At 41.7% G+C, this 13,801-nt stretch overlaps 1 protein-coding gene across 3 annotated transcripts in view; it reads left to right on the forward strand.

Moving 5' to 3' along the window:
• The window catches only part of arap3 (ArfGAP with RhoGAP domain, ankyrin repeat and PH domain 3), a 47,179-nt gene that overhangs the window by 18,340 nt on the left and 15,038 nt on the right, over window positions 1-13,801 (forward strand). For 2 of the 3 annotated variants that reach the window (XM_061235394.1, XM_061235396.1), the window contains exons 3-17: window positions 4,037-4,080; window positions 4,450-4,526; window positions 5,143-5,216; window positions 5,748-5,993; window positions 6,990-7,059; window positions 8,315-8,435; window positions 8,681-8,865; window positions 9,164-9,270; window positions 9,616-9,815; window positions 10,136-10,221; window positions 10,804-10,986; window positions 11,560-11,704; window positions 12,957-13,082; window positions 13,371-13,560; window positions 13,667-13,769. In XM_061235394.1, coding sequence (XP_061091378.1) covers window positions 4,037-4,080; window positions 4,450-4,526; window positions 5,143-5,216; window positions 5,748-5,993; window positions 6,990-7,059; window positions 8,315-8,435; window positions 8,681-8,865; window positions 9,164-9,270; window positions 9,616-9,815; window positions 10,136-10,221; window positions 10,804-10,986; window positions 11,560-11,704; window positions 12,957-13,082; window positions 13,371-13,560; window positions 13,667-13,769 — 1,957 coding nt within the window. The remainder of the gene's footprint in view (window positions 1-4,036; window positions 4,081-4,449; window positions 4,527-5,142; window positions 5,217-5,747; window positions 5,994-6,989; window positions 7,060-8,314; window positions 8,436-8,680; window positions 8,866-9,163; window positions 9,271-9,615; window positions 9,816-10,135; window positions 10,222-10,803; window positions 10,987-11,559; window positions 11,705-12,956; window positions 13,083-13,370; window positions 13,561-13,666; window positions 13,770-13,801) is intronic. The other variant, XM_061235395.1, reaches the window with a different exon arrangement.

Raw genomic sequence — 13,801 nt, forward strand, 5'->3', positions numbered from 1 at the left:
CAAATGATCTCTAGATGCAAATGTCCACAGATTTACCACTTTTTTTAAGTTATGGACCTCTATAAAACACATTTTGTATTTGCATTTTTCATTGTGACACAGCAGAATTCAAATGGCTTGACTGGCAAAACAAAACTGAGTATGAAACTGAGTTCTGCATCATTATATACCAACACACAGAAAAGTAAAAAAATCTTCTTTTTTTGTCTTGTTTTGTGGGCTTAGACACACAAGTCTGCCTTGCTGCAGAGTGCATCTAGACTGCACTGTACTTTCGCTTTTCATTTCCTAGCCTGATGATACTTGATGTAGCCGCATTAGACAAGGTCAATTCTGTGCTCAACCAAGCCTATAGAAGCACTGCAAAGCTTAAGGAAGTTACTGATTAAATGAGAAAACAGTTGGCGACCTCTGAAAAGTCAGCTTCAGCTGCCAGGTTAATTAATGTGTTACCCTGGTGAAAAGGAAGTGTGCTTAACGCAGGGATGTGTACCCAGTTCATCTCACATTGACAAATGGTTAAGCATTAAGTCCTCGCAAGTAAATTATGTCACAAAATTATGCCACAAAAGAAATGTGTGTACAAGTTACACTGAGGCTAAAATCAGATACAATTGATAAATGGCTGGTAGAAACTAAAATAGCACAGATGTAAACGTGGAAGTAAATGAGCAGTAGTTTAATGAAGAGTATCACTTTTTAGTAGATGGAAGTGAGAAAAGCTTTCTACCACATTTGAGTCATTAAGGTACTCAGAAATGCTTGGGATTCTGTGCCCGTATTTCCATCAGCCTGGCGTTTCACATCGACTAAAATGCTCTGCCTGTCTTTAGACTAAAGTTAAGCTCTCTGTTAAATTTCCAAAGCATCAGGAGGGCTTTGTTTATTTTCACTTTGATACCAAAAAGGTGTTTTCACAAAATGAAATATTAGTATCAATGTTAACTGGCTGCACAAGTAGTAGTTGAAAGTTCCATGATATATAAAACTATCTATCTGTTTAAATGTCCATTCTCCAGTGCCTCTCATGAGCTTTGCCAAGAATAGGCAGTTTTATTGACTGTGTTTTTAAGGCTCATTAACATCAACAAACCTCTGTTCTGATTGGCTGGCTAGCTCCAACTAACTGAACGGCATCTGTGACTAGTGCTTGTGTTTGTTCCGGCTACAAGGTGGGTGGTGCTGAAGCAAAAAATTAAGAACAGAGCTGAATACAGTGTTTCCTTTAGGATTTTCTTCCAGCAGCGACACACAGGTTTAAGGATTCAAAAACACGGCACAACTCGTTGGACACACGCATTTACTGCTGATTCTTGGAACGTTACTACAGCTGATCGTGTATCATAAAGACATCATCCACTCTGTATGGGGTACAGTTGGGGTAGAGAACAATACCGCAAGACTCTCATGACACTCCCTAAAGCAACTTACACTGAAAAAGTTGCCTATTAAAAGTAAAGTTAAAAGGTAATGAGGTATATTATAGGCACATTGAGAAAAACGGTACCAAACTCCACTGCTTGGAGTTCACTTTAACACTCTTCTCACAACGTCTATCTTCTCTACAGAGAAAGCACAGTTTCTGTGGTTTGCATGAGCAGGGACCAAACACATAATGTAAATTTTTACGCAGATGACATGTCAGGTCCATGATAATGTCTCCCCTACTCTCTGACTTGCTCAGACAGTTTTTTGAATAGCAACCAGGTTGATGATGTTGAAAGAAACCGGTTAAGAGTGGCTGCTTTTCTTGTATAGACTCGTCAGTTTCATCCGGGTTTTACCCAGAGTAGTTATTCAGCTTCATGAAAGTGATCTTCGTCGGAACAGAAATGTCATTAAAATTGGATATTGTTTCTATCGGTGGATGAGTTTTAAAGAAGCTAAGAACATACAGACTGATTCAGATGTAAGTTTACATTAGCACATTATGTTTTATTTGCGCTTATTACACTTTCATCAAGCTGACCTACAGTAGCTGTCTTCATGCCATACCGCACAAAAGTATCGAAGCAGATCTATTAGCCTACCTCTTGAGTTTAGATAAATAGGCATGTTGTATGTTCATGTTGTTGATGGTTGGGTGCATTTGCAAACCCAATACTTTTGTGGAGAACCTAATTTAATTAGGCTTTTCTATAGTGTTGCTGGGGTTCAAAGGGCTGTGACAATAATATTGTCAGCACTTAATTTGCATTCATTTGCACAGGCTACAGCTGAAGAACGTGGAGGACCGACAGGAAAAGTGGCCGGACTTGGCTATTATTATTATATTATATTATACTTATACTTATTATTATACTTATATTTTTTAGATGTTTTCATATTTGCATATATCCATTGTGACGCATAATGGATTTATAGTATTTCAAGATTCCAGATGTGCACTCACCTGATTTTTGAACAAAATCTGTGATTTTCTCAACTGTGAAGTTGAGAACTGTGCAATGGCACACCCTTTATGGCATTGAGTCACATATGGTTGTGATGTCACTACTTCACGGAATTCATAGCGGCTCATTTAAATGCACATTTTCTTCACACGGATTGTGTGGATATGCTTTTGATATTTTCACAGTGTGTTGATAACTCCTTTATAATCCACATTGCACTGGAAATGTCATTTTCCACAATATTGGACCTTTAAGTATTGATTGTAGTATACAGAAATTCATACATAGTCATGTATAGATGCAGGTTATTCAGAATATATAGCAAATGCTATATGTCTTCTTATTTTCTTGTACAGCCCACTTTATACAATTTTTTTCCTGAATTGGTATCTCCACCACTTAAGGAGTGGAGGCAAATTCTACATAAATAGGGGTAATATTCTTCTGGAGTGTTAAAAGATACAATGAATCCCTGAACAAAACCTTTTAAAGGGTATATGAAAAATAATATGTGTTCTGTTTATGATCATGTAGTTTAAATCTTCATTTTATAAACAGAACTCCTAGTGCCAGTACATTTCAGTTTGGCGTTCAAAGATGGTCTCTGATCAAAGGATGCTCACTTCACAGAGATCCCAAACTGTTTTATCAGATTGTGCAGAGAACCACCAATTACTTCAGAAAAATAACAATTATTGACTCATTTGTTCACCACTTCCTGTGTAGTTTCCACAATATTGTGGCAGAGATGTGTCACCAGGGCCAAGAATAAGTAACAGACATGTTAAAACACGCAACTACCAAACAAACTTCTTTTAAATTCCATAGATCCCATGATCCGAATGCACCACAGATATAGAATGGTAACCATCCCACAGCGATGGCATTGTCTGTAAGATGTGTTATGTTATACATGCAGTGAACTGAAATATGGTGTTTTGATATCATTATACTGTACATTTCAGGTTGTAATCTTGAAACGTTCTTTTGTACCTGTTTTCTTTCCTACAAGAACACAAATTAGAAAAATAAATGTATAAAGAATATTTTTTCAGCGACCTGCTGATTTGACTGTATAAGAGGCCATTACTTTGAAATCAAAAGCTTTTATGGGCTCCAGAATTATTGGCACCCCTGACTGGCAATGCAAAAAAAATACTTAAAACATAAACAATATCTACAGTAATTATTGAAATACCAAAAATGCCAACGTGAAATACTGTAAGCAACCAAAATCATATGTTCATTTAATACAAAATAAATTTCAGCAAAATCAGGGTTTAATAATTATTGTCACCCCTGGTATAGTACTTGGTGCATCCACCTCTGGCAAGGATAACCACATGACACAGTGTTTCACAATGCTTGACAAGGTTAAGGAACACATTTGGGAAGATTTTGGACCATTCCTCTCAGCAGATCCTTTCAAGATCCTTCACATTCTTGAGCTTATCAGCTGCTCTCTTCAGTTCAGCTCACAGGTTTTCCATTGAATTGAGGTCCGGTGCTTGAGATGGCCATTGCAGGCCTTTTTGCAGGCATCACATTTTGTGTTGAGAGCATCGGAAATGGTTGTATTGTATTAACATGCAATAATATCTATGAACCAGAGTGAAATTCTCAAAAAGTTTCTGTTTCTGCAGCACTTCAAACAACAGCCTGCCGGACCCAACTGAGAGAGCGCTCAGTAAGTCTCCCGTCCACAACGGGAAAATCCCCACACTGCTCTCAAACAGTGCTCAGTGAAGATCAAAAAGTTGGATCATGCACTCATATCAGAGTTTACTTGTGCATGTTAGTTTGAATCTGCATGTGACAAGTTTGTATTGGAGTAAATATAGACATGTTTCATGCTATCATGTTCACTTTTGTGAATGAGATGTACCCACACACCCTAATTGAAAACGATAAAGAAGCTTCATTGCAGTGCTCTACTAAGATACTTTTTAAAAGAAGCTATTTTTTTGTGCTTGGCCCAGCACAGTGTGCCCATACTCTATCTGCAATGAAGACAGTTTTGTTGCATTGTCCAAGTGCCTTTGTTCTTCCAAAACAGGTAGCCAGGTAGACCCAGAAGAGTCAATCAGCCCTTACTGTGAAACAGTGTTTAAGAACAACAGGCAGCTTCATGAGGTGAGCATGGCCTGTGGGATGTGTGAGTGTTAGCCTTCTACAGGGAAAATTAAACATGCAGGTGGCATGTTAAAGGAGCAGGGCATGTGCAGGCCTGAGAATGGCTTCTCATTCCTGGTTCACTTTATATTAACCCAGTTTCTAGAATAACCAGTCTGTTGTGTCTCACCTGAATACCAGTTTCTTCCAGAGATAAGTAACTAACTTTTTGTTAGATCATTGAAAATAATTTTGTTGGATTTAGGATTTGACAAGATAGATGAGCATTTCAGTCCCACACGAGATACTGACATTGTCACTCAGAATAAACTGTATTTAACCGTATCTAGTAGAATAACCCAAGTTGCATTATGGCGTCTGAAAACCTACCAGCTCCTTTAAAAGTTTTGATTTGATTTAGTATTTGGTGGAGGTTATTGTAGGATGACCGATTGTTACAACTTCAGGGGAGGATACCTTGTGTTTAATGTTGTATAGGGAAATACTAAACATATCGGTTTTGGCAGTATTTGGCAGTAATGCTTAAGCATTGGACAGGAGATATATGGAGTTTTGAAGTCTTTTTTCAAAGTTTCTGTATTTTAACACAGTTTTGTTTCCTGCTGGTTACTCAAAGGTTGCAAGGACCGAACATGAAGCAGACACTGGTGCTCTGAGAAAGGATGAAAACATGAAAGGAGAGGATTCTGGGTAAGAGAACTGCATCCTGGGTCCTGGAGTTGTGATTTAATGAGCACCAGGGCACAGGGCAGCTGGCACTGGCAGAGCCCCTCGATTAAACTCAGGCAGGCCTACGTGGGCGTTAACAAAAAGATCTTTGTGTTGGTGTTGACTGCGCTCTTTCAGGGCAGCTCTCTGCCATTTCTAAATGCTCTCAGATTACCCTGCTGATTCCCTGTTTTCGCTGTCTGTGGTGCGGTCTTACATGTCTGTATCTACACACTCAAGCCTTCAAATGTAGGTAATAGTAGTTATTTACGTTATATTGTTATTACTGACCATCGGGGTATCTGCACAACAATTCCTGTTTGAACTGTCTGTGAGGAATGTATTTCAGAATGACGTGCACGTTAAGGTATTTTACGTATAAAGTATAAAACGACACAAACCGTTGAATATGCTGAGAGGGACCAGCATGGAGACACGGGCCAGTGGTATGGTGCGATTACACAGCCGGTCTCGCAGCAAGTGGTCATGGGTGACCGAGTTTTCCGTTGGCAGGCCGCGGCCCCCGGCCAGAACACCTCGGCCCTCCCGGCCAGTGCACTGCGGGTCGCAGGGCTACTGCACAGTGGGGGACTCCAGCCCCGCCCCCGCCCCTGGGCGGTGCCTCTCCATGCCCCCCAGGCTGTACCCGGGGGAGCTGGACGAGGACCTGACCATCTCCCCCTACGCCAGCTACACCTCCCAGTCGGAGCGGGCCACGCCCATCCTCAGCGGCTGGCTGGACAAGCTCTCGCCTCAAGGGTACGAGCCGCCCTGGCTGCTGCGCACGTGCTCCTGTTGCGTCTCTTCCTTTCTGCGGAACTCTCTGTGCTTCATGTCTGTCTTCCCAAACCGGTGTGTCTGTGCCTCCTCTCTTCTCTTTTTATATGGTGTCGTGTTGTGCTGTTGTGTTGTTTCACGGCCCGAATGGGAATAAATGTAGAATAGAGTAGATGACAGGGTTGTGCTGAAATCTAATTTAAATTTAAATTTAAATTTAATTCTATTGTGACTCCTTAGCATGACAAAATATGCATTATGCCACATATTAATTCAGTGTGTAAATAAGCAATGCCTTAAATGTGTGTAAAACATTCATTGGGAATTGGAATTGCGGCTTTATATATTAAAAAACAAATTTCTCTGAACATGGCATAGGTCTAGAATATTATAGTACATGAATCTAGTTAATGTGATAGGTACCAAGGTTAAGATTTCCTTGCGATTCTATACAAGGGAGTAGGTGGAAATCATTTTCAGAAATGAATGATGTAATTCTTTGTATTTCTGGTAAATGATATGTGAGATTATTTTGTTGTGTGACGGATTGTGACTGATTAGAATGTCTTTCCACTTCCTGAAATTTCAATTCACACTTTAATTCAACATCCTGTAGGGTGTGACCAATTCAGTTCAACATCCAACTCACGAATTGTGATCAGAAATTTTGCACAACCCTTGTAGATGAGACTTCATAAATAATATATAGTATTTCTTATTTTCATCCATTCTTTCGCATTCTTAATAGTTATACAAGCAACTTCCTCAATTTGAGTTTTATGAATCTGTAAGATGTTTTGTTTACAAATTCAAATGTTTATTGATTGAGAAATCAATGGCTTTATACTGGATATGTAGTTTTGTAATGGGGTGAATTTTGTCATTTTGTAGTGAAAGATGTGATATTGTGCTAAAAATGGTTTATAGCGATAAACTATTGATTATCAGTACTAACCAACCCATCATATATTGTTCCAGAAACTATGTGTTCCAGAAGCGATATGTGAAGTTTGATGGCAAAAATCTGATGTATTTCGGCAATGAGAAGGTACTGCATAGCATTGTGCATTTCAGGATGGGAGTTGTCCTTTTCAGGATGAGCGTTGTGCATTTTAGGATGTCGGGTCATTGCTTCTCTTCATTCAGCTACATTTGAATTAAGAATTCGCTGAGACCTCTGATTTGAAACTGTTGGCAATCTGTTACAGTGGGGTGCAAAACACTTGGGTACCCCTGGTTTAAATGTCTGTTATAATGAACCTGTATGTGACCGAAAGCAAACCTGAACTCTAAATGGTACAGAGTTAAAGTAAAGGCCCTGTGTAAAAGTTTGGGAACCCTTTTGGATTATTCTTTGTTACTTTATAAAAAGATGATTACTGGTAAGGTATTTTTGGAGAAAAAATGGTGAAACCTTTCTATAGAAGAACACCTTGCGAACTGTGAAGCATGGAGGTGGATCCATTATGCTTTGGGGTTGTGTGGCAGCTGGGGGCACAGGACATATTGTGCAAGTGAAAGGAAGAATATCAAGAAATTCATGTTCAAAGGTCAGTCCAGACATTGAAGAGAAGTTTGTTATTCCAACAAGACAATGAGCCAAAGCATACCTCGAAATTAACCTCCAGGAAAGACGGATTAAGGTTTTGGAGTGGCCACAACAGTCCCCAGACTTGAATATTATTGAAAATCTGTGGAGAGATCTCAAACATGCAATACATGCAAGGAGGCCAAATAATATTTCTGATCTAGGGGTTCTGCAGAGAATTGTTTACAAGCTGTTATAGTTGCCCAAGGAGGATTTACAAAGTTCTGACAGGGTTCCCAAAGTTTTGCACAGGGCCTTTTTTCATTTTTGATTATTATGAAACAAAAAAAGTAATCTTGCTTAAAAAAAAAAAAGAAGAAAAAAAAAGATGAAATTTCTCATGTTTAACGTTGTACCATTTTGAGGTCAGGTTCGCGTCTCTTCACTTACATATACATTGTAAAAGGCTTTTTAACCACGGGTACCCACATTTTTGCACACCATTGTACATGACTGTTGTTGCATATATGCATGTAGAAGTTGTGTCACATTCTTCTGGTTTGGAAGCAAAGCAATAAAAAAAATTCCTTTTCTTTGCAATTTGCAGTGTCAGTATTTATTATATAATTTTTATATTATGATATTATTACATGCAAGTCACAGAGCTTTCAGAAATGTCCTTTTTATAGAACATTGCATGGTTAACAGTGTTTGTTGTTTACCAAACCTTATTTGACATCACCCCCCTTCCCGCCTCAAATGGCTTCTCCTCCAGGAAGTTTACCCAAAAGGCGTGATTCCTTTGGCTGCGATACAGATGGCCCGCGCTGCCAAAGACAATAAATTTGAGGTTGTGACGAACCACAGGACGTTCGTCTTCCGTGCAGATAATGAAGGTAAACACACGTTATTTCAAGAGCATGTACATAGACACAGGCAGCGGAGGTGACCTCAGACCTCAGGGCCTGTGAACGTTTAACCGTGTGTCACTTGAGCCACAAACTATTCCAGCGCCTAACGCCGGCCCAGTGAATTACCCCCTTATTTCTGTCCCCAAGGGTGAACTTAGTGGGAACCGTGGTGAATACAAGCAGGGCATGTAGGGTCCAAAAAAACCAACAAGTTTTCATTCCTACTGCAGCCCTGAGGCACAAATGGTGTGGCACGCTGCAGGAGAGAGTCAAGGAGCAGCTGGTGTTCGGGCGGCCCAGATTTGGCCCTGGCAACCACTGCCAGAAGAGCGGCTTTCTGGAGCTCAAAGGGACCAAGTCCAAGATCCACGCCGCTATCTACACTGACCAAGTGTGGCTGTACAAAAGCGAGCAGGTGATCTCACTGTCCCAGAGGAAAAGTAATCCCTCTCTTCTTTCCAAACTTAGGCCTGGAGGCTATGGAGCCCCACCCACAGTAGAGTAGACAAAGCCAAGTCTAAAAAACATTCTCACGCTGATTTTGAAATCCTTAGTATTCCTCAGTTCATGAAACGGTGAAGAGAAAGAATTGAAGTGTTTAGGAAAAAATGGTTGCATATTTATGACCATATTTATACAGATGTTTGCATATGTATAAACAATTTTTCTGTTCAATGTTTCATTGTTCACTTTAAATTTTGCTTCTATTCCAGTGTTTTAAGAATGGAATCGGGATAACTTTGATAGAGGCCAGGGGCTCTACCATCAGAGACGGCAAGAACAAAAGCTTTGACCTGATAACTCCGTACAAAAGTTTCAGGTAAATTTGTCCCCAAAAATCCTCTGCACCACTGGCAGCAATACATTTTCGTCTGTCTACTAGTCTCATTGGCTCTGCTAGTCTCAATTTGAGTGTTTCATAGGTTCTAGTACACCAGACAAGCTCAGCGAAGCATAGAAAAGTATTTGAATCCAGTGCAATTACCTATTTGACCCAGCTCTGGTGGCAGTTAGCTGCTTTGCAGGCGAGGGTATGGGCAGCCCTCCCCTGGCTGTGCAGTGGGAGGGTGGCATGTAGGGGGAGGGGGCTCGAGGACCCTGTGGTCGCCGTAGGAACGCGTGACCACGGGCGGCAGGCCAGTAACGCGCTGCACCCCTCCCACAGCTTCACTGCCGAGTCGGAGAGGGAGAAGAAGGACTGGATGGAGTCACTGCAGGAGGCCATCGCAGAGACGCTCTCCGATTACGAGGTGGCCGAGAAGATCTGGTCCAACCGGTCCAACAAGATCTGCGCTGACTGCAAGGCCATCAATCCCGACTGGGCCTCCATCAACCTCTGCGTGGTCATCTGCAAGAACTGTGCAGGTGAGGCAGTCTGAGGGCTAAAGGCTGGCTTGCAGGGTCCAGTACTGTAAATGAACGGATAGCATGGCTTTAATGTGCCTATGTTGACAGCCTCCGCTTGAAGAGAAACTCATTCAAAATGGCAAAATTCTCTACACCAATATATGCCGTACTGTATCGTGAGTGCTAAGCCCAGCGATGACATAAGTGCTTCTCCGGTTATGCGAGCCTCGTTAAGATTACTACAAGAGAGCGTAATCTCTGTGGGAAGGCCTGGATTTCAGTGGGAGCAGATAAAATTTCAGCACTGCTGTCCCTCTGTTTGTTCCTTTTGTCTGCAGGTCAGCACAGAGGGCTCGGAACAATGGTGTCCAAAGTCCAGAGCCTGAAACTGGACACCAGTGTGTGGAGCAATGAGATTGTGCAGGTGAGGGTGGGAGACAGGGGACGGGGCATGGGCAGGAGCCCCCGATTCAATCTAAACCATAGCTTCAAGAAAGCAATTAGCACAAAAACTTTAAAACATTTTACTTTAAAAACAAAAAGCAGTTTTCTTTCATTTAAACAATTGCCAGAATCATAATGGAGAAGTGTCTCAAATAACATTTCACACTTTCCTAAAGTCAGAACTGAGATTTAAGGACAAGGCAGTTTGGATTTGGATTGAATTGGGACCAAAACAGCTCAGTGATTTATTTCACTGCAAAAAATGACTGTCTTCACAAGCATTTTTAGTCTTATAGTAAGAAACTAATAGAAACTATTAGCTTGTTTTAAGTTAATGTGTACTTGACAAGTGAAATTTTCTCACCCCATGGCAGTTTATTTTAGTCTCATTTCATAAAAAAGTCATAGAAATAAGATTTAAAGTCTAAATTTACTTAAGACTTGTATACTAAGAAGACATACTTCTTTTAAGTTTTTTTGCAGTGTTTAATTCATAATTAAGAAAAGGCTACTGGTTTGCTTGCTGCTTTAAGTTTGTGATGTTCTGCGTTTTTTGCCACAGCTCTTCATCATGCTGGGGAACGACCGGGCCAACGAGTTCTGGGCGGCCCGCCTGTCTCTGGCCGAAGAGCTGGACTGCGATGCCACCCCAGAACAGCGGCGGGAGTTTGTCATCCTCAAATACCGTGAGGGCCGCTACCGGCGCCCCCTCCCCACCTTCAACACCCAGGAGGAACTCCTCAAGGTGCAAACATGGCAACCTGCAATCCACGTGATACAGTACATGTACAATACCATATCCTCTTGTTCGGCATAGCTAACATGATAGCATAGGTAAACAAAGCCGCTGGTGGCTAAGCGATGGTAACAAAGGTTTGGCTCTTCAGAAATAAAAATGTCCCAGGGACATGTTAACGCCCTCTCCTGTTTACATAGGTACTGGTTTCTATTCTTTAACAAAGCTCATTAGTGTTGGTGTCTGTTCTGTATATCCATGTATCAGAAAATGATCTGTGCATTTTTACTTCTACTGTAGAAAGATCAGTCACCTCACCATCTAGGGGAAGTAGAGCCATGAAACTCATCTGTATTTGCATCAGTATGGATATCTGACACCTCATGCCTTTCTTTTATTGTGATGATCAATGTGAGGTTGGTTTTGCAACACTTTTGCAAGTACTCCGGGCCATATATGAAAAGCGTTTCTCTCAGAAAAAGAAAAAAAAACGGAAGGGAGGGCTGTGGGAAACTCGCTGGAGTTTCCTGCGGGGCAGGGCGTTTTAGCGATGCTCACGTTTTAGCGTCTTCTCCCCCCCAGGTTCTGTGCACCGCCGTGTCCGAACAGAACCTGTTGAAGACCGTCACGCACATCTTCGCTGAGGCCGAGGCAGCCCACCGCTCCGACACTAACGGACACGACAAGCGTCTGTCGTCCAACTCGCTCGGCCCGCAAGCTACCTCAGGTAACGCACAACCTCGCCTACCAAACCACAGGAATTAGTGCTTTCAAAGCATTACAGCACGCTCCAATTCAAATAGTGCTCCACATTCACTGTTACAGTGTCCTTGTTTGTTGGGCTTTAGTGGTGGTTCACTCACATTATTTTACATTTCACTGTCAGCTGGAAATATGACATAAGGCTCCTCAGGGTAATTTGATCATCTTAATTCGCCAAAACATTCCATGTTTAATATCCACCCAAAGAGGAATTATCCAGCAGGTCCCCGTAAAAAGTTTCAGCCCTCTGCATTTAAGCCTGCTAATTATACCCGGATCCCTGATTGTTGTGCGAAAGACACTCTGACCACACAACATGAGCAGAAAAGAAGCCTAACCAGCACTGCCAGTGAACTGTACTGTGCCCGGAAAGTGGTGAGTAATGAGGATAAGATAAGCCCATAGGGAGTGAAGAAGCTCCTTTCCCCTCTTTGAGCCTTTTGTCACTGTGCAGAAAAATGTGCCATATTGTGGCTTTGCACAGCCCCCTGTGGGGCACTCTGAGGTTTTGTGCGCCCATACTTAAACAGGCCGAATGGCAGCGGAAAGTTCCACTGAATGAGAGTCTTTGTGAGGGCAGAGAATGCTCCGAAACAGGAGACGGAGGGAGAGAGGCTGTTGGATGCCAGCAGGAGTGTATGTGTGTAAATATTTGAAGCTTTTTTCTTTTTTTTTTGGTCGGAAAGAGGAGATGGTTGCAACCAGTAGTGTTATTTTCAAGGGCTGAAGGAGTATCCAGAATATCAGATTCGTGACACATTGACATTGTTAGGAGTTGTAAAGTACGGTGGAAAACGTTTATGCGCTAAGCTATTCAAAACCCCAGAGCTCATTTGTGTACCTCTCCAGCACTGCCACTTCAGATACATTGTAATGATACGGGCTGCCTTTCTTCATAGGTTTATGCTAAGGTGTCACCTGTACACAAAGTATTTGGTGGGAACTACTGCTTTACAGATAAAGAAATGTGATGTATATAACCTGGAAATGACCAAAACTGCATAATGACATGTCTACTGCCTCTGCTACCAGACATTGCATCTAGAATAACTGTGTCTAGTGTTGATATAGCAGATGAATCATTCTGTTCCCATAAAAAATGTATTTGCAGCCACCAACTTCTAAATAAATATCAGTTCCTTTTGCTGCAATTACAATGAATCGGAAGAAATAGAGGAAGGAGCATTGCCTCTTTTTTGTTTTGTTTTTGTCTGCAGATTTAAGCTCTGTGGACTGGTCACAGAGTGTTTATGATGAAATCATCCAGCCAGTGTTGCATTCTGGGTACCTCTACAAGTCAGGCTCCATGAACAGGGGGACATTATCCCGGAAAACCAGAGATGGTAGGCATCTGTTCATCTGCATGCTAATTTGCTGCCTTTTTGCCAGATTACATGTCCTTCCTCAGTTTTCTTGGGGGAAGAAAGTGCACAAAAATAGACAATGTAGCATATCTAAATATAGTGAGAAATTGCAACAGATTGTTCAGGTACCTCAATCATGTGCCCTATATCTACCTGTTTGTTGATAATTGAAAATTATGAATGTTATGTTTAGTTCTTTTTCATTTAAATTCCAGTTGTGAGTTTTAATGTGTTAGAAATGCATAGACTGGTACTTTTATTTTGAAGCAGCAGAACCTTCTGACATCACCCGTGTGCCCCCAGATTTCCAGAAGTACTGGTGCTCGGTGGAGAAGTCTATCCTGTTCTACGAGTCTGATCGGTGCCACGATCCCAGCATGAAGATTGACGTCAAAGATATCATATGTCTGGGGGTCAGCCGGCCAGATTCAAGCAACAACACTGGATTCATCGACAGGTGGGGAGGTTTGGATCTCTGAAGGGACTAGCGGAGTTACTGTTCATCATTTATTTACAACTGCTCACTGGCAAACTGGAATTAGCATTTCTCCAACTTGTTTCAGGTTCCGCTACACCTTTGAACTGTACTTATCCTCCGAGAAGCTCTACCAGTTTGGTCTGGAGACCCCGGATGCCCTCCACAGCTGGGCGAGAGCCATCGGAAAGGTGAAGCTGCGTTTCACAGCGCGCTCAGTCCA

This window comes from Conger conger, chromosome 3, assembly GCF_963514075.1.
Source record: "Conger conger chromosome 3, fConCon1.1, whole genome shotgun sequence".
Classification (NCBI taxonomy): domain Eukaryota; kingdom Metazoa; phylum Chordata; class Actinopteri; order Anguilliformes; family Congridae; genus Conger; species Conger conger.